Source organism: Netta rufina, assembly GCF_964035555.1.
Source record: "Netta rufina genome assembly, chromosome: 9".
In the NCBI taxonomy this organism is placed as follows: Eukaryota; Metazoa; Chordata; class Aves; order Anseriformes; family Anatidae; genus Netta; species Netta rufina.
The window spans coordinates 3,890,008-3,910,283 of record NC_140132.1 but is presented as its reverse complement, the minus strand read 5'-3'; the positions used below and the strand labels follow the sequence as shown (position 1 = coordinate 3,910,283).

The window sequence follows — 20,276 nt, the reverse complement described above, 5'->3', positions numbered from 1 at the left end:
CACCCTGGTAAGTGCATCTCTCCGTTCCCAACACATGCACTACTTGGGGTTAGACACACAGCTCTGTTCTGGAGATTTACTAGTGGAGGCACCTGTGCTAGGCTGGCAGATATTTTAGATGAGAAGCTTCCCACCTGATTTGAGCAGCTGAGCCAAGAGGTGCAGTGGGCTGAGGGTGTGAGGTTGTGCAGGGGCAGCCTGCTCTGCCCTTGGGGAGCCAGGAGGTGGGCAATAACCTAACCACAGTGGGGTACGTGCCCACCTTGCACCCCAGCACTGCGGTATCAAAGGGTTCTGCTGCAGCCCTAGCTCAGCTCTGCTGGGCACTGTTGTCATTGTCACTTTCTGCATTTACAACCACAAACAGTGAAATCTGTACCTCGGTGCTGAAGTGGAAGGCAGCCAAATTTTTCCCCTTCATTCACCCCTTAGGATCATTTTTTTTCTTTTATAACTAGGTTTTTCTTCTCTTTTGGTGAGATGGTGGGATGCCTTGTTGTCCCTCTGTGGAAAAATCTGTTTCTTGTTTTCACTGCATGCTCCATCAATTCTTACTTAGTGCCAGAGCCACCCACTCTTCTCCCACAAGCATCATTTAGCCCCCCAGTTCCCCACTGGACTGTTCTCTTCTCTCTTCCCTCTTTCCCCTGTTGCTGCAGGATTTCTGAAGCTCGAATGTAACCATACCTTGTCTGCTTGAGCTCCTCCTTTCCCGCTTCCATGGGTAATGTCCTCTTTTAGTATCTCCAGTCTCTTCTGGCTGTCCTCTCTGTGTTGCAGCTACTGGACTGTATTTATTTTTTGTGCTTTTCCTGTTCTTCTGGTATTTCAACTTGTTCTAATGACACCTTTGAAAGCATTTCCAGCTGGCTCACTTTCAGCACCCTTAAAGGAACAGCCAGACAATCCTGGCCTGTTCTTGTCCAAAGGTAGCAGTAAATCAAGACTGACACTATGATTTGATGCTTTGTGCCAGTCAAAGCAATAGGGCTAATCCTGTTCCAAATATCTTTGGATCTATTTGGCAGGGTGCGTGGCTTGGGAAACTGCTCCATATTAAGGATGGAACAGTACCCTATGTCTGAGTAATGGCATAAATAAGGGAGAGCAAATGCCAGTGTTGTAAGGCTTAAATGTTTTCTCACTAAATACCTTGTTTTGTGACATTTTGTCAGCTTTAAAAAGTAAAATGCTCTGCCTCTGTTTTGCTCTTGGTTATTATCAGACTTCTCAAATCTTTTGCTTAGGGAAAAGTCTCTCAGCCCTACTGATGATGGAGATGATCCTATAGTCATCTGTGGAAGTTCCTGTGGGGGTACAAAACAGTGAAGAGTGCAATTTGGAATGCACAGATATGCATGGAAAGTATGTACCTGGGATCTCAGATCTCATCCCCACCCTGCTGCTTCCAACATGTAAGTCTGGAATGAGAGATATCATAATTTCTTGGGAATGTGCCCAGTACAATAGGAAAGTTACTACTAAGCTACCTTGATCACTTCAGAATGGGAGACATATGCATGAATAAGAAAAATACAAGAATTTTCCTATAAGTCAGTAGTATGCGTTTAGCTGTGGTTTCAGCCTGGCCACGTTTTTGCAACGTATTTGCCTTCTCAACACTCAAAGTTTTGGGATTAGTGATGTTAACAAAGTGATCCCTGCACACTGCCTTTATCAACCATAAATTCATGAACCATAAATCCATCTAATTCCTCTTGGGACACTGCTGTGTGCTGTGGATGAGCTTTAGCAATCATATGTGAAACTAATGTGTGAAAAGGGTGCGATAATTCCTTTTGGCACTTTCCCAGCCATCAGACGCTCTCTGGCACTTATTCTAGAGCTATCTTGCTCTAATTCTCTGCATGGTTAATTGAATCTATAGCAATAGGAAATGACAGCTCATTTGAGACTGTATACCTGCATTTGATTTTGTTCTCAGGGACTCTCACTAAAATGAAGAGAAACTGTTGAAGTGCATAGTGTTACTCAGGGTTTGTATTGACTTAACTGAGGTAAGAATCTTACTCAAATTTCTTGAAACAAACAAACAAAAAAGCTGTTTTTCCTGTAGTGTAATCATGAGAGAATGATTTCAGTGCCTTCCAGTTAATTTTTTTTCTGCTTTCAGATTCTCTTTCGTCCTCTATTAGCTTTTTTTTTTTTTTTTTTAAGCACTCCATTGTCCATGTCTGTTGTACCTAAAAGTCACCCTTCTTCAGTGATTCATATCTGAATGCCAAATGGAAGATAGCTAAAATACAATGGCCCTGTGTAAGTATTTGATCAGGTTATGCCCTGTGTTATAAGCTGCCTGCTGCAGAGCTTGATCCCTGGGTTTGAAGGGGACTGTGCTCTTTATGCTGAGTTTGAACATAGTCTGGTTGGAAGCGAGTGTTCTGCTTAGGCGGGTAGGCTGGGGGATATGCTTATAGCTGGCATCCAAATTACCTTTCCTTGGGAAAGGGAAGACGTGAAGGCCTAGAGAAAAAGTGAGTTTTGTAGCAGCAGCATATCTTAGAGTTTATATAATGTGAGCTGTAATGCATCAAGGAGATGGGAAAATGCTAGGAAGAGAAGGCAGTAAGCGAACAAGGCTGCAAAACTCTCTCTCCAGGGCTTTCACCTGCTCTATGGGCTTGATCTTGGCACTGCTATCTCTGGTGCTTCACAGGGCTGCATTGAGAGTTTCACCTCAGCTGAGAGAGGTACATCTCTCAAGGTGGGGCTTCCAGGACTGTCTCTCAGACCTGGTTGAATGCTGGCTTAGGCACAAACTTCCAGCTCCCAAATCACACCTATTTCTTGACACCTGCGTAGCACAGAAGGACATATTTTGCAAATCAAACTGAAGGCTTATACCTTTTGGAGAACGTGTATTGAGCTGCCTTTAAAGAGTGATAGCAAAGAAAGTTTAGTGTGGCCAATACTAGAATTTTTTCTCAAAAAAGAAAATAGCATCCATGGTGGTCAAATAGCATCCATGCACAGAAAGGCCACGGTGTCAGTTATGAAGATTAAACTGCGTCTTTGTTGGTTTCCTCAGACCCAGGAGTATTTACAGGGCAAGTTCACTTTTTGATTTATTAACGCACAGATCATCTGTTCTTGTATGCTCAGTACCTTTTTGGGGCTGCTGTTCACAGTCTGGGTATGAGCCCCACTGTGCACAGGTGAGGGTTTCCATGATTCACCTCTCAGCTGAGCTGTTGAAGCATCTTGCTATGGGGAGGGTGGTCACATGCTGGTCTTGAAATGCTTTTCATCTGAGACATTTAAATGCTTATGCAAAGTCCAGTTTAGAATATTCAGCTAGAAAGTACTGAGTGACACTTTTATTTAGCTAGAAAGTACTTGCCCCAAGGAGTAAGTCAGAAAATATGTTCAAACAAGCCAACATTCCAGGTACTTTTGGTCTAAATGTAGAGCAATTCCTTACTAAAAGGAATGATGTGACATTATTTTTCACCACACTGCTACTTAAGAGGCTAATGCCCTTCCTTTTTTATCTGTTCTAAATGCTTAAAGATGGCACCGGAGTAGTAGCGCTTCGTATTCACATGTCACCACAGTGCACGTCTGTTTACACCATGCGGTAGTGGTTGGTGGTAGCGGTGCAGTATTTGGAACGGAGAGCATCGTTGTTCTGGGTCACTGGGAGGTTCATTTTCCTTCTCACAGGCACCATTTTAGTGGTTGCACACCGAGATGTTTGCATAACGAAGGCCTGAAGCTCTTGCTAGAATGTGCTACCAATGTAGCCTGGAGCATGTAGAGCTTTTGTGATGAGTTGGTTGACCTTTGCTTACAGAGCCATGCTTTAATTCCCTTTTATGAGTGTGCTGGGTCAGGAGGCTCTATCCTATTAATTTATTGTTATTGGCCAGCGAAAGTTAACTTTAATATGTTCAGCTTTCTGGAAAATAAGTCACTGGTTATATTTTCTTTTTTTGTTATTGTTGTTGCGTTTTCATTGTTGAATTAAATGCTGGTGTCTGGTCCCTATATATGAGAGACTGGGAAAGTAGCACCCAAATAACAGTGGGTATCATCGTGGGATCACTGCTGAGACCTTACAGGTGTATGGCACGCTTGTTTACATTGCGGTGACCTGCACTGTGGCTCTCTGGTTTGCTCCTCATCTCTTGAGAAAGCCTGTCAGACCTTGAGGTTTCCTGGTAACAGCATCTCATGTTGTCTGAGGACTGGGTTTGTTAGTTGGTCAATATCCCCCTTTTACTTTGTTTACTCAGCACAGGAGCTTTCTCTCTGGCACAAAATGTTCTGGTCTGTTGCAGCTCTCAGCTGGGGGGTGAAAAGCAGTCCAGTCCAGAGGAGCCACAGAACGGAGCTGAAAAATGTTCTAGCTTGTGAAGATATCTGCTGAGACTGTTCTGCTGCAAAACCAATTGTTCAGACTGATGCTCTATGTGAAATTTGAGGTGTCTTCCTCTTCTGATTTATAGGCTTGAAAATGTTGGAAAGTTCAATTTTAACACTTTCAGCCTTAGTTTTTATGGTTCAAAACTACCTTTGAACAATAAAAGCAAGTTTAATAGATGATAAAACTTCCAGGCTTGAGGAAAAAAAAAAAAAAAAAAAAAAACAACCCTTACATGTATGTTAACTACCTTTCTATAAGGCACTAACAGCCCTAACAGAACATTAATTTCTGTTGCAGTTATACGAATAAAAAAATACTATCTTGAAACACTTTAGAACAGAGAACCCAAATCCAAAACTAGTGTGATCTAAAGCCTACTGGAATCTGGAGAAAGACTACCTCTTACCTTCAATGAATGTTACAGTAGGGTAGAAAGGCTTACAGAAGTGTGAGTTATGGCTCAAAGAGTTTTTTGTTTTTGTTTTTGTTTTCCTTATGCTTTCCTTCCAGATCAGTGGAGGACAAGAACTACTTTGTCAGTGGGATTCTCTGGGGCTTTATTTTACATAGCGGTTACTGTATGTCTGAAGCTGACCTTTGGTGGCTGTTGGTGGGTGTACCGTGCTCTTTTTCCTCTGCCCCACACACAGTATGTCTCAGCTCTTCCAATGGCTGGAAGCCATTAGTGTTTCAAGGAAAAACAGTGGTTTAATGGTATTCATGGATGAGACAGGATAAATGCTCCTGGTGAGAAAAGATGGTTGAATTTTTGTTGTCACTGCAAAGCTATCTTTCACAATCACGTTAAGATTGTCAGTGTGGTTCACAAGTTGGCTTTGAGCTCCTTGCTTCTGCAAAAAAAAAAAAAAAATGTGGTTGAGAGAAACATCTTTCTGTGGCTAATAAGAGAATTTTGCTCGGTACTTCTTTGATATGAACTACATGTTACACTTAAGAATGAGAAGATCATTTTCATAAAATACTAAATGCTTTAATAGTTATGGCCTATTTTTCCTATCAGTGCCAACCACAGATCACTCTTGTGAAGCTGTGAGCTCCACATGACCAATGAGCTAGCCAAGGTCCATGGCATGACTTGGGTCCAAAAAAGCTGATTAAGCACGTAGTCTGTGGCTATAGAGGCTTGTGCTAACTCTCACTTATTTTGATAGAAATGCAAAACCTCATTTTTACTTCAGTTTGATAATAGTTCAATAATTGTTCAATGTCGTAATAAAGAGGAAATCAGACTTTTAGGAGTTCAGGGAGAGAATAATAGTATTTATTAAGCTTCACTTTTTAGAATTTGGAGGACACTTCAGTCACTCATGAAAGTATCCAATATGCAAATCCCAGCACTAAACAAACAAACGAAAAAACACCAAAACAAAAAAAAAATCCCAGGAGGATCTCTGCTTGATGGCTGGACCTCATAACTTTGCCATCACTATTTTTGTTGTACAGTTTAGTTCAGTGCACTTTTAACTTGTAGTCTTTGCTTGCTTTCTTCATTTCCAGTTAAGTAACAAAAAGGAAATGATATATAGGTCAAACAAATCTCAATTAAGTTGGTTAATACTTTTAGTGACTAATAGTGACTTGCTGTGGATTGCCAAAAAGAGACGGGAGGAAAAACCTGAGAGGATTTCTAAGTAACTTTCCATGTTGAAATATTGCTTTGGGGAGTGTTCCTTTGTACACTTGGCATGTTTATCCTATGAACCTCCTACTAGTGACAGTTTTGCCCTGTCATCATGGACGGACATCTTTTTTCAGAGTAAAAATTTGCATTTTCACAACTTGGGTAAGAAATTTCACCTCCACTCTATCTATTCCTTCCCCTTCCCCTCAAGGTAAATCTCATTACAGATACTGGGAGAGTTTGAACTGTTGCAACTGCCCAAGTGGTGTAAAGTCCTGCAGGAAGAACATTTGTTATGTCTAGACAAGTGCACATAACTAGCTGGATGCTTCGTTTAATGTTGTATGTCTAATGATATTTGAGAGATACTTAACATAAACCGCATATGCATCAGGCTGCTAGCGTTTGATTGAAAGTAAGAGTTCTTTCACTCCAAGTGTCCTGGATTCTTATAAAACTTTGACTCCATGCCAGTTCAGAAGGGTTTGGATAACAGAATCACCAAACACTTGCAATGAAACATATTAGGGAGGCATTTTTTTCCCAGCAAAATGTTAATTTTTTGTCCCTTTGAAAAGTGATTTTTTTTTTTTTTACGTGGTCCAAGATTTTCTCTCTGAATAGCTAAGATTCAGAAAAGGAGTTTTAAGGGTATATGAGGATAAGCAAGGCAGTTATGTTATGCAAAATAATCTTTAAGAGTCAAGGTGGAAGCACCTAGAGCTGTTGTTTCCTCGGAAAAAGAGCAGGACTCTTGGACAGATATAAGTCCAAACCAGCAGTTTTTGGCAACTATGGTTTAACACCCCCCCCCCCCCTTAGGAAAGTCCTCCATAAATTAACTCTGCACTGCTGTAAAGCTACAGTGACTGCAGCACTTGAGAAGGCCAGTGTTCATGGTTACTCTGCCAATACTCATATTACAATCAATAAATTATGTTAACTAATATCTATTAAACACAAACATGATTGTCTTTTTTTTTTTTTTCCCCTGTTTAGCAATCCAAAGCAAGCAGGTGTTACTGGATAGTTTTAAGCTAGTCTTCCAGTAATACATGACAAAATCCCAGTTGTCAAACATGTACTAAGTAGCCCAGAGTGATCAAGCACTCGAAATGTCAAGTCTGGTTTAGTAAAACCATCAGTCATCGAGTTCTAGGTCAGCCTCAGACTTTACCACTTCATGTTACTTGGTTCTTCTTATATTTTCTCTTTTTTTTCCCTTTTTTTTTTTTTTTTTTTTTAACTAATGTCAACTTGAGGAAGAAAACACAGAACAGTTGAGGAAAAGATGCTTTACATTTTCTAAAATATTTTCTAATTTTTAGACAAAACTATTGTTGTGTTTCAATGGAATTTATGAAACCTTCAGCCCAGCTAAAACTTCACTTCTAATTACATGGTGTGATTTTTTTTGCCTGTCTCTATTTCTGTCTACAGATTGCGAAAATCTGGAAAATGTCACTCTCTCTCTTTCATAATTGCCAAGGCATAATATACTTTTCTACTTTATGAGTTAAATATTTTTAAGTGCAATCACTTATTTGTTAATATCGGAAACAACTTGATGTTCAGGCTGTGGATTCAGGTCAGAGGTTCATTTCTGCCACCAGTCATATAATTTATCAGTAATTGCATCTAACAAATGTCTTTCAATAGTATTTCTATATCTGTTCCTCACAAGGTGCAACATATAATTAGTGAAAATTAATTTCCTCCTTCAGAGAGGGATTTTTGTTAATCAGTCATGCGAGTGCTGAAGTGAATGAAATCACAGTATTGCATGACTGTAATGCCAGAGGTATTGAGCAAGTTATGTGTAGAACCTTTATGCTTGGGATTTATTGTGCATCTCATCACTGGGGATTATGCAATGACTAAATCCCCTGTTTTGGCCCTGTTCCTTTGAACTGGTGCCTTCTCCTGCCCTTTGCTCTGCCCTAAAAAATTGGAAATTACAGAAGGGGATTTCCCTTTAGTACACTTTTTCCCTAGTTGATCAGTTGTGTTGCTATAATTCTTTATTTTCAGCAGTCTGGCCAAGAGCAGTAATATTAATAAAACATCTCTTTGTGAAGACAGTTTAAAACAATTAAAAAAAAAAAAAGGTAATTTTCAATTTAAACAAAAATTGGCAATGTGATTCTTATTATAGGCAATAGGTAAAGATATTATAGGCAGTGTTTAACATCAAGGTAGGCAAGAGATTTAAATAATTGTTTACTATTAAACCTAAACCCATAAAGAAGTCACTATAAACTGCAGTCTATCAAGCAGTGATTATAGAGTCCCTCCTCTGTGTCTCTCTTCAGAAGTTAGTGGTATGTTTTAAGCCTTGCATATATATATGACTCTTCTGGGTACTCATTGAACCACACGGTGAAGTATATCACCATTGTGGGCCCCCATTTTCAAAAAATTTCAAGCAGTTTTCGAAATCATGAATAGTTCTGAATTCTTTGTGTGTATACAGCTTCTCATATGCAGTTTCTCCTGATGTGTCCTCCTCTTTTATGGCTCTAACTGAACTGCTGTACAGCATTAGTACCTAGTCTGTGTTACTTCATCTCTTAAAATACATTCAGTAGGGGTGAGGCCTGTTCTCCAGCTTCGACCTCTGGAACAAAAGCAGGGGAGTTTTAAGAGAGGCTGAAAACTTTGTGGATCCATGCTTTGGCATTTTGTCTTACTACAAGCATATCAACAGCGAGGGAGAGCTGGGATGTGATAGGGGCTAATAAGGGAGCAAGAAGAGGATGGGAAGCTTTTCAACTTGTAACAAAGGAAGTGTCAGGAAGAGACAAACTAAAAGAAATAGAGAGTTAGTCATGACAGAAATGTCAAGTGGGAAAACTAATAACAACAATATGGGCTTGACTGTGGCTTGGGGAGGAACCAAAATTTTAAAGATCATGATCAGGGCAGTATTGTGTCCAGTTTAGCCTTCGAGATGTTCCAAACTTTTCAAACTGGGCTTTCACATCCCCTCTGGGCCCTGTCCCAGTGCTTCACCACCATGAAGAAAATTTTTCAGTGTCTGATGCAAACTTTCCTTCTCGCAGCTTGTAGCTGTTGCTTCTTGTGCTTTTTTCCATGCCTCTCTGAGGAGACTTTGGGTAAAGGCCTCCCCACACAGCCTTGGGGGGGAACGGCGGCCCTTGCTGGGGCAGCCAGGAGGGCAGTGGGCTCAGGGAGCACTGCTGGCCCGCACTCAGTACACAGCCCTTTGCTGTAGGGCCTCCTGTGCAGCTCCCCAGTTATCCCAGTACTGGGACGTTAAACAATGTTTTGGTCCAGCACTAGCCACCTGCAGCCGGGCCTCCAGCAGACCTTTAGCCCTCTGATTGCTGCCTTGGAGCCTGAGGGCCTGTTTTTTCAGCCATTCTGCAGTCACTGTCAGGTTCCTATAGCCCCTTCTGGTCACACAGGTGCTGAGGGAGACCGAAAGCCTTGTTTGGTCAGGGTGGGCAGCAGTCACCCTCCCCTCATCCATTGGGAATCATCACTTTCTTTGAACATGTAAGCACCCTCCCCACCCCTTTTCTCCCCTTTTTGTTTGCATTATCAAGTTGTAAAAACAGATAAGATATGCTTGAGAGCTACGTCAGAACTTACCAGGCAACTTTCTCCAGCCATTTGCATTATGGCTTTTGCTGATTTTTAACTATGTGCAAATATATTGAGGGTACTTTGTACACACTAAGTACAAGCAAAGTGAAAATTTCTCCTGAAGCTGAGGCCCTTACAATGGCATTTGTTTTAAATCTTAATTGAATTTTCCTAAATCAAATAAACTTTGTCTTGAAAGGAGCAGCAGTTGCCTGTGACACCAGGCACAACAGCCGTGAAGGGCTCAGACAGGAACCAGAGGTGTGATGGAAACTGCCCGAGGGAAGAAGCATGGGGAGAACGTTAGCTTGATTATGTCATTGCTCTGGTGTCCAAACTGCTTGTGCTTAATTAGGATCAGGTAGGGGTGTCAAGGATCTGGTGAAAAGACTGTGTCCAAAAAGCACTGTTTAGAAAGGAAATACAACTGTAGAGTCAGAAGGGAGGCTTGAGGTGCAAGGCTACTTCCATCTAGGTGATGGTTTCAGTAATAACATGTTAAGTTGAAACGGCCTAGATAATGGTGTCAGAAGCACTGAATTTGGGTGGGGTGGTGGGAGAACAGATTTGGCACAAATGAGGAAAAAGGAATTTGGGGTGAGTTGTTTACTTGGGAATAGTTTAGGCAGAGGAAGGAGATGTAGGAGTGATGAAAAGGTGGGTTCAAGAAAAGATTTAAACAAAAAAAAACAAAAAAAAAAAAAACAAAACAAAACAAAAAAAAACAGTGAATAAGGTAGGAAATGAGGTGTAGAAGAAGGAACGGGGATGGTCTTATGCCAGGAGGAGTACAGCTGCTTCAAGGCAGTGGTGACGCTGTCCTGTGGTCCTAAGCCTCCAGAGAAACTGGGGGCAGACCATGTGGACAACCCACTGGACAATCCACCAGGACTGTCTGAAAGGTGGCATGGCAGGCTGGAGTAAGAAGAAAACTTGTAAGACTTGCTTGGAAACTTGTAAAGAAGGATAGGTTTGTACTTTAACACTCAGTGCAGGAGGAAGGGCAGCAGAACTGCAATTTAATAGTACTTACTAGTTATTCTTTTTTATAATAATAAAGTAAGAATTCTGTATTAATGCTAATATATTAATACCATTAATAAATAATATAATTGCAACTCAATACTACTTAGTGATACAATTATGTAGTATTGTGTAGTAATATTGTCTAATAGCAATGTTTTATTAGACAAAATGTCAGTTTTATTGATTAGGCAGGACATCTTAAAAAAGAAATGTTATAGTCCTGATCAGTTATATCTTGAGTATCCAATCTAACGGGAGAAGAGTTGGACTTAAGGAATAACAAGTATGTTATCAATAAAGAAGACAAACTGATTTCCTTTTTAGAAGGCTTTTCTAGAAATTTTTAAACTATTGTTTCCCTAGTGCTTTTGATGATTGTGATGCTCGTCTATGGATAAGAATGTATGGTTACTATCTCAACAATCTCAGAAAATTCTCTTTCCAAAGTAGATGGACACCTTACTAGTATCAATGCTGGAGTGAAACGGGAGGGTGGAAGCAGAGGAATGAGGGTTGATAACCCAATGCCTAATTTTCATACCTTATTGCTTGGCACAAACTGGGTGGCATGCCTTTCTCCCTTAAAAAAAAATAAATAAAAAGAAATCCCAGGCTGTCACTGGACAACAGTAAAAATCGAAAAAAGAAAAAAAAAATGGTGACAGTGGGGTAAATGGAGAATTGTTCATTGTTAACCGTTGCTTCTTAATACCCGTCAGTCTAGAAATAAGTGATCCATAAATAAACTACATTTATGGAAAGCAAAAAGTTATCAGCAATACACAAAGAATAGAGGTTATGTCATTCTGAACAGTTTCTGACCATGTCCTTGAGCTCTAACTTAAGAGAAGCTACTTAAAGCTCAGGTTACTCTATAACCACTTGGAGCTGGTAACAGCTCCTTTGTACAGCAGCAGAGCAGGACGTGGCCTGCAGCTGTCACATTCATTATACAGGGGTCACTGAATGGTACTGGAAATAGCAGCCTTCAGTAGCAGCTCAAACAGTGCACTTAGTGCAATGACATTATCTCTCTGCATGGGTTTCTTCTGAGCAACGAGAGGCCCTGTTAGGACTGTGCGTGTTTTAGCTGAATGTTCAGAAGTAACAGTATTTGGGTGCAGTATGGCACGGGGAGCAAACAAGATGCAACCATGGCTTATGAGGTAGCATCAATGCATTTGGAACAGTATAGAGTCCATTTCTAATGAAATGGTTCAGATGTGTAATGAACAGGCAAAAAGTGATGACAGTGAGAAGAAACTAAACAAAACTAATTTCCATGAATACTTGGCCCATGTGGGCCCTGCCAGTATTACAGTCTACAGCTCACAAAGCAGTCATCTGGAAAGTCTGATGTTACTGTGTTGGCCAACCTTTAAATATTAATATAGTCTTTTGGCATAATTAAAGATAGTTACCCAGTTTCTGAGACGATACCATAGTGAAATGAATCTGTCTGGGCTAGGCCCACCTCCCTCTACCGCCACAATGTGCTTATTAAAATAGAGCACAGCAAAGACACAGTTTTGGTAGGTAACATTCAGTTACCTACATTTGACTTTCCTCATTTCACAACCCACACTCTTACCCCTAAAAATACATGTTTCACCCACAGAACCATTACCTCACAGCCTTTTATTTCCTTTTCTTTTTGGCTGAATCTTCTAACCTACTTTAAAAAACAACAAAAAAAATTTCCCCAGCACGCTATCTCCGATTATAGCACCAGGAAGGAGTGCTGAGGTTGTATTGGGCATGATGGAATTTGCCGTGGGGAAACCCAGTGATGATAGTGGAACCCGCCCGCATGTGAATTCCCGTGGCTCCTGCTGCGGCTTTATAAGCAGGTGGAGGAGAGGCAAGCTTGGCAGGACAGGCAGGTGGTGAAAGAGCACTCACTGGAGCACAGCTGCTGCTTAGAGTGAAAATGTCTGCCTTCAGCACAAAGAGCTTGGTCCTGGCTTCTCTGCTTGGGCTCCTGCTGCTGTGCAGTACCTCCCAAGGTGAGTGTGCTCGGGCACTCCACCCTAGGATGCAGCTCTTGGGCTACTTTGCACTATGCCAGCCACACCAGGGTGTGCATGCTGGCCGCAGGATGATGGAGAAGGGCATTAATTCAGCAAAGTACACTGCCGAATTCTCCTTCTCTTTTGAAGGGGAGCTGAATAGCTGGAGGGGGGCTAGACAGCATGGAAATATGATCCAAATAGATTTTATTAACTTTTTTTTTTCCTTGATTCCAGCACAAAGCAACCAGGACTGCTGTCTGTCTTATACCAAAGCCCGTCTGCCTCGGTGGGCCATTAAGGGTTATACTGAACAGCTCTCCAGCGAAGTCTGCGATATTGATGCGATCATGTAGGTTACTTTTCAGATGATCCTGTTTTTCTGACTGTCATGTATTAACCTTAGGATGCCTATTGGGGCAGGATCAATGATTTGAATGCTAGAAGTGTGATTTTTCTTGTTCTTTCTCTCTCTCTTTTTTTTTTTTTTTCTTCCCAAAAGTCAATTTAACTAATTAAATCGCATATAGTGATAGCATAGAAAATGTCCAACCAGTAGTTGATAGAGACTACTAACTCATAGGACAGCTGTACAATCTGTGTAACAGATTTGTTTAGGAATCACCTTTGCATACAAGGATGTGCTTAATCTACAGCTGAGGGTACCTACTCAATACAGGGTGTTTCCTTGCCAAAACTTGTTAACAGATGCACATGAACGACATAACGTGCAAATGAGACTTTTCTGAATTCAGAGATCATAATTTCCCCCCCAAGTGATCTCTCACCTTAACATAACAGCAACTGTTTTCTTTAGTCTTATATGTTATTTCTTGCACCTAAAAAAAAAAGTTATTTGTCTCAATAGTTAGAACAAATTTAACATTTCATGGTGCAAGAAATGGCTCCTGAGACTGAAGCTATTACATTTAAGCTTCATTGGGTGGTGGTGGTGGTGGTTGTTATTATTATTATTTTCATGTAGTATTGAAGGGGTTGTGTAGCATCCCATATTGAACTGGCATTTACAAAAGCTGTTGCTCTTCATTATGTAGAGTAACTATGGTGCATGTTTTTGATTAAATTCAGCTTCACAGTATTTACTAGCACGGATTTCTAATGATTATTTACTGATCTCTTTATCATTATTTTCCAGTTTCTACACTTCCAGTGGATTGAAAGCCTGTGTAAACCCTAAGGATGCCTGGGTGAAGAAGCACCTTCTTTTCCTGAGGTAAGAATCTAAAAACTACTAAGTTGATGAAAATGGAGCATGTATAAAAGTTCTTCACTTACATCTCCTGAAGGCAGCTTCTGATGGCAATTCTGAACTGATTTTTCTTTCCATCTCCTGTCAGATGTGCCTATTCCTTTTTAAGAGTCCTCTCAGGGACAGTCATGTCACATGTCCCTTTTTCTACCTGACCTATTCTCTCAGCAGGTGCTATATCTTGGAGAGAGTAACGTGTATTTGATCTATGTCTGAGGTGATTATTTGTGTTCTCTTGTTTTTTTCAACAGCCACAAGCTAAAAAAGATGTCAATGTGATATGGTTTCCAGCAGGGAACTAAACGCAGTCGCGGCTGAAGAACCACTAGGTTCAACCTCTTGGTTGAGATCATCGTCTTGTACACTGTTGTGTGCTTACTCGCCACCATCTCTGGCTTCTTTGGAACCGTTGAACTTCTCGTTGATTCATATTGCATCACTGTTTTGCTTGAATTAAGCATTTTGTTAAAGTTTCTATGTTTACTAATGTATTCCTAATATGACATGAGTACTATTTAGTAAAGAGTACCTTAAGCTGTTGTACAGAATATGAATTGTATTAGGTTTATTGCACAGTATTTTTGTGTTGCTCAGCATGTGTAAACCTTTGTAAAGGATATTTATTCTGTTTATTTTGTTACTTCTCTAGCACTTTCTTGTCCCAAAATGTTCCTTTTAACTGTAGTTAGCATTATAATACTTTTCGAACAACTGTTTATGTCTGCTTGTGGAAAAAATGGAAACTGGAGTTGAAAATAAATGTTAAAAACTGCATTCTGTGTGGTATGTTTGTTTTTGTAATTGAAAAAGGTGACTTTCCCTCAAAATAAATTCCTTTGCTCATGAGCCCCAGCTGAAATGACTACTCAAGTGTATTAACCCCTGATAAAGCCAGTGTCCACCTGGTTGTCTGTTTGCCAGGTGGGTAGCTGTGAACTCCATAGGATATAATTCCTTCCGCTTACCCAGATGGCAGCTATATACAAAGCTTTTGCTTAACATGAAGACCTGTTTTTAGCTCAATCTCATTTAATGAGACTTGAGGGAATTTCTCTTACTGGTTTCTCTGTTTGTGCAGGAGAAGTGTTAAACAGATTGTCACAGGGCAAGCTTCTAGCTCATCTGCTGACAAGGCTTATGATTATGGTAAGTGTCTGCCCTCAACTTACTCATCTCTAGAGGAGGAATTTGCAGTTCTTTCCTTCCCTTGATGTGTTTCCTCAGGGTGGCTTTTAGCATAATGAGGTCTTCCTGGTGCAGGATCTCTTGGTGGAGGTCTGCAGCCACTAGTGCAGTACAAATGATACATGATAAAAGTAGTAGGTCTTCATGGAGTAGGTAGGATGTGAGTGCTGGTGAATCAGGAAAGACTACTCGGCTCTGTAGCTGCTATTACATGGCTCGGAGATTTCAGGGATGTGAGCAAGTAGACTGTGTAGGTGTACTCAGTGTCAGCACCAGAATTTTGCAGATAAATCTATGCCTTGGCTTTTGGTACCTTTTAGTCATGGAGATAGAAAAATTAATTAAAATTTAATTTCAAAATTATTTTTAGTGTCCTTGAGAGAGGAGCTGAGAGATGTTTGGGAACATAAGGCTGTTGATTCTGCTTTTAAAACTTGCCAGAACTTATGCAATCTGCTTCTGGTCCTGCAAATCTGGGAACCAGCGATTCTCTGTGGTGAAGGTCTGAAAGTGTAAGATTAATTTGCTTAAGTTTCCAACAGGTGGATTCCATGTCCCTTACATTAAGGATATGAGGTAAGAACCTATCACCCTCCCAGAGAAGTAATTAATCAGCATGTTTCCTTGGAATTCCCAGAACTTCTCAACAGGACTGGGGTAAACCCCAAAGCTCTTGGGTGGGCTCAAGGAGCACGTGGGCTAAATCATGCACCAGCAAAACAGTATGGACACAATGAATGGATTCATGTTCAAGACCATCTTGGGTGTGTAGGGTGTTTTGAAAGAGTAGTGGGATAAGAGGAAAAAAGACTATTTGGTAGCTGCTAACAGAAAGGTAAATGCTGTGTCTGTCACTCATATGGGTGCTGAGGTTGATCTGGGAAGGAGAGAGGACGTGGAGTGGGACTGATAGGAAGATGGCTATGGGCAGCACAATGGTGAAAAACAAGCTGCAGAGAGCTGTGGAGATATTAAGAACCAGTGCTATGTATGAATTTTGTTCAGAAAAGCTTGGAGTCCACGCTGGGGAATTCAAAGCAGAGGAGCAAAATAAAGTGAAGTTTGATGTGAAATTCTGTGGGTGGCTCTTTGTAGTCACAAACTGGGGCCGTGAGTTTCGTATTGCTTCTGTTACTCCCCTTCCATCGAGTCAGCCATGGCTCTCTCTCCACAAAAACCCAGATGCTTTATCCACAGATCTGTTCCGAGTGGAATTTTTTTTTTAAGTTCCTTTCTTTGTAGTTGTACATGTATAGTTGCATAACCAATCTCACTGAAGGAATAAAAAAAAAAAAATCACCTGGAAATTGGTTCATATGTTCAATAACACTGACTGATTAGGTTGTTAGGCAACTGGTAGGAAGTTCTATGCAAAAACAGCATGTCCTGTCATGAATTTCTGGGGACGCGAGCAGGCTTTATAAGCGAGCATCTTCAAAATGATTAGGTCGGAAGCATGTTTTTGTAAGTAGCCTTAAATCACCAGTAAAAGTTCTGACAGCTTTGCAAATATTGACCATTTCTAGGAAGACCTTGAGACAGGCTCCTTTGGTAGGGTTGTTGCATTTGTGTAGTTGTTTATTTTTCCTTTATATCTTCAGTCTCCCAGCTTGTTTGCACTGCTGAACAATCTGAGGTGCAACATTAGACAGTCATTTGTAGATTTTTCCCTCCACTTTATTAAAAAAACAAACAAACATTTTCTCTTGCAAAATGATAAAAAAAAAAAAAAAAAAAAAAAGAATTTTATTAGAGCTTGGAAATAATTTGGAGAAAAAGTGTGAGAGCTTTCCCATAAAAGCCTCAGCACAACTTCATACTGCAGTTCCAAACTTAACTGCTTTTGCTGTGTTGAGACCATGTTTCAGTGATTCCTGTACCTGCTGGAGTATTATTATTGACTCTGTGCATGTGTTTACATTCTGTGGTTTTTCCTTAATTCTCTTGTTTTCCTTTTCTCTCATGCCATTCCAAGTCAGTACATAATGGTATTTTGTTAGTTTGGGATCTTTGTCAGAAAACATTCTCTTCATGTATGGAATCATATTTATTAATTTCCTAATATTTCTTCTCCTACTCCAGCACAAACCAACTGTGACTGCTGCCCTTCTTACACACAGAAGAAAATGCCTCCTAGGGCTCCTGTTATACGGAGCAGTTGTCAGAATAACTGTGAAATTGTAATTACTATAGTGTAAATTATCAGTTTAAAGGAAGTTAGCAGTATTAGCACTATTGGTTAGTACAGTCTGATGCGTGACTGACGGGATCTCTTTCAGTTCTGCACTTGGATCTGTTTTTGGTTAGTGGGAATTTAGTTAAATATTATACTGTCACATCTGCATATGGTCCTGTGAATTTAACTCAGGGAAAAAATACACATAAAAAATGGTGTGCAACAAGGAATTGTTCTTAGTATGCATTTTTATCTTCTACTGCACATTACGTATTTAAACAGTGGGTGTTAGTGAAAGGTAGCAAAGCTGCTGATGACAAAAACAACTTAGTATTGCACGGACAGTGATTTTCTAAGGAGTTGTAAGCACTATGCTGACTTCATCTTGCCATTAAAACATAAAACCTGTCATATCTTATGTGTTGGGCAAGTACTAACAAGTTACTTGAAGTTACTTGTTGAATTACTATTCCATTGATTGTAGCCTTTAACCATCAGTTGAAGACACTTTGTTGTTTCTCATCTTTTTTTTTTTTTTTTTTTTCCTCCACCCTCTACACAAAGTGCAGGTCAAAAAGCACTTAAAAGTCCAAAAGAAATGGGTGAAGTCCTTCTCAGCCTGAGCTATGCATGCTTTCGAGTACATTATCTCACTGAAAACTGACCATTACTTCGTGTGCTTAGTGACAGTGATGCTTTTAGCTCTTTTGTAGGAGTGTTGATAATTGGTCGGTTATTTTCAGTTACCAATGCCAGTGAGCCTGTGTGTTAACTGAACTTGACTTCTAAACAGGAATGCATTGTTCAGCTGTAATTTTATTGGGAAGTGAGTCAGGGAACCTGTGAACCTAGAAAGGCTTTAGACTTATGAAACTGTCGCTTGATTTTAATGGCATTAACCCAGCTGGATGAACTCCAAAATAAAACAGATGATCATTTGCTGATCACAGCTATGTTATGGCTCTGGCAGAGTTATCCCAAATACTGTGCTATAAGCAACATCCTTTCCTAAAATATAAATCATAAAAGCACTTTTTAGCCTTTGGACTAAAAGCAGTCACCGTGTATGGCAAGTTTACTGATCAATTGTAGTCGTACATATTTACATAAATGCAAAACTAAGTTCTGTCCCTAAGATTTTGTGGTTACACTGTTTTGGTAGTGCATCAGTCCTAACTCTGCTAAAGGTTTTTAAACTGCTGTTTGTTTCTTGTGTGTTATTAATGCAGATAACTTCCAGTCAAAGTTAACCAAAAGTTGCTGGCATTAGATTAAAGTATGGTATACAACAGATATGCTGTGGCTGCTATTACGTATTAGGCATGGTGTTAATTAGACTGTGGCTGCTAATACACATTAGATCATGTAGCTACTGTAAGTCAAGCCAGGCACTTAATAATCTTTTGTCAAAAAGAGGTTCTTCTTACAGCATTATTCAAAGATTATGTGATCCTAAATACACAATTAATGTAATGACAGGTGAAATTTAGAATACTGTATGCTTAAAAAGGAAATATATCACAGGAAACGTAGTATCTAAAATACTATTATTAATTGCTGTTAACAAATTTACAGTAGCATATCCATAATTTTGTTTATATGAATTCAGTTTAACTCCCCAAAATAAAATAACAAATTTGCTTGTAAGCATCCAGGTCTACATTTCCATATTCCAGAAATATTGCTACTCGTAACTTTAAATTGAAAACTTTTTTAAAATTATTTTTAATATTCTTTTTGTTGCAAGGAGACAATTGATAGTCTGGATTGAGATCACTTGAAGAAACAGGGATGCTGTATAGAGTGGCCATACAAGGAATTATGCTGGGTATACTTGTATGTATGTGTATACAATGTATGTCCTATATTGGAGGGATTTTTACCTATTGTCACAGCCACACAGCAGTGAGGAAGAGAGGCATTGCAGATGGCAGATTTCCCTAGACTAATAGTGCCATCAAAGGGATGTGAAAATCCAAATAGAAAGCACTACCTTCCTCTCAGAAGAGGTCACTGAAGGAAACGGGAGTTGAACTTGTGTGGCTTCCTATTGTGTAGACTCTTGGGTTCTGCTAAGACTTTCCTTCCCAATTGTTAATATCAGAAAGCTGTCAAAGGAATGTATGAGATGTAATCACTCAGATTCACGAAATAGATCATTAATTTCTACACATATAAATTTACTCATATTTCACTTAGACAAAGAGTTGGGGGTACTATGTTTAGTGAAAGTGTGTACTGAAATGTATGAAACAGAGCACAAACTATTTCTTACTTCTGATTCAACATTTAGGTATGTTAGCGATGCAAGCTGTCTTCTGTGGCCATGAGCCAAGGCAAAACAATTTTATGTGTAGGACAGACTAGAACAATTTAATTTTCAATTTTACATCCTCCCCCTATGTTTTCTAGATGATAAACAGTAATCAAAACACAGATTGTTCTTGAAAAAACACTGCTTGCAAGGGGGTGAACTCTGTACCAAGAATTCATACAGCAAACACTGAAATGACAGTAGATAACATCATTAGGTATCAAGGAGAGAGGAACATCAGAAATTTGTAAATAGCTCTATACTCATAACTCAGGGAAATAGCAAGGTGCTATGCACTAAACGGTCAGTCTAACTAGAATTGTGTCAGTGGAGATGGGTTCAAGTAATTGGCTCAATTTACAGTGAAATCGTCAATTACAGTGTCAAGATTAAACTAGCAGTTTAATATCCTTGCAGCATCATTGATCAGGTATGAAGCTAGTGAGAAAACTATAAACTAGAAAAGTAGGCAAATGGGAATTTGAGAATGATAGATTCAATGTGGCAGCTAAAATCAGAGCTGCAGAGTGGTCAGTATGGTAAGAACTATTCACTCAAATGTCATAGGATTTCACACACAAATAAGCTTTGTTATATAGCTGAATGTAAGGAATACAAAACAAATCTTAATGTAAAATGTCTTGCAAATGTGAAAAAT

General features: G+C 39.7%; 1 protein-coding gene across 1 annotated transcript; it reads left to right on the top strand.

The window, feature by feature from the left end:
* Nucleotides 1-12,594: 12,594 nt before the first annotated feature.
* Nucleotides 12,595-14,222, top strand: CCL20 (C-C motif chemokine ligand 20; the record flags this gene model as incomplete). Its single annotated transcript, XM_084292340.1, has 4 exons — nt 12,595-12,670; nt 12,911-13,025; nt 13,830-13,907; nt 14,195-14,222. The coding sequence occupies 4 exons, from the start codon at nt 12,595-12,597 to the stop codon at nt 14,220-14,222; spliced, it is 297 nt and encodes a 98-aa protein (XP_084148466.1).
* Between the last annotated feature and the right edge of the window lie 6,054 nt (nt 14,223-20,276).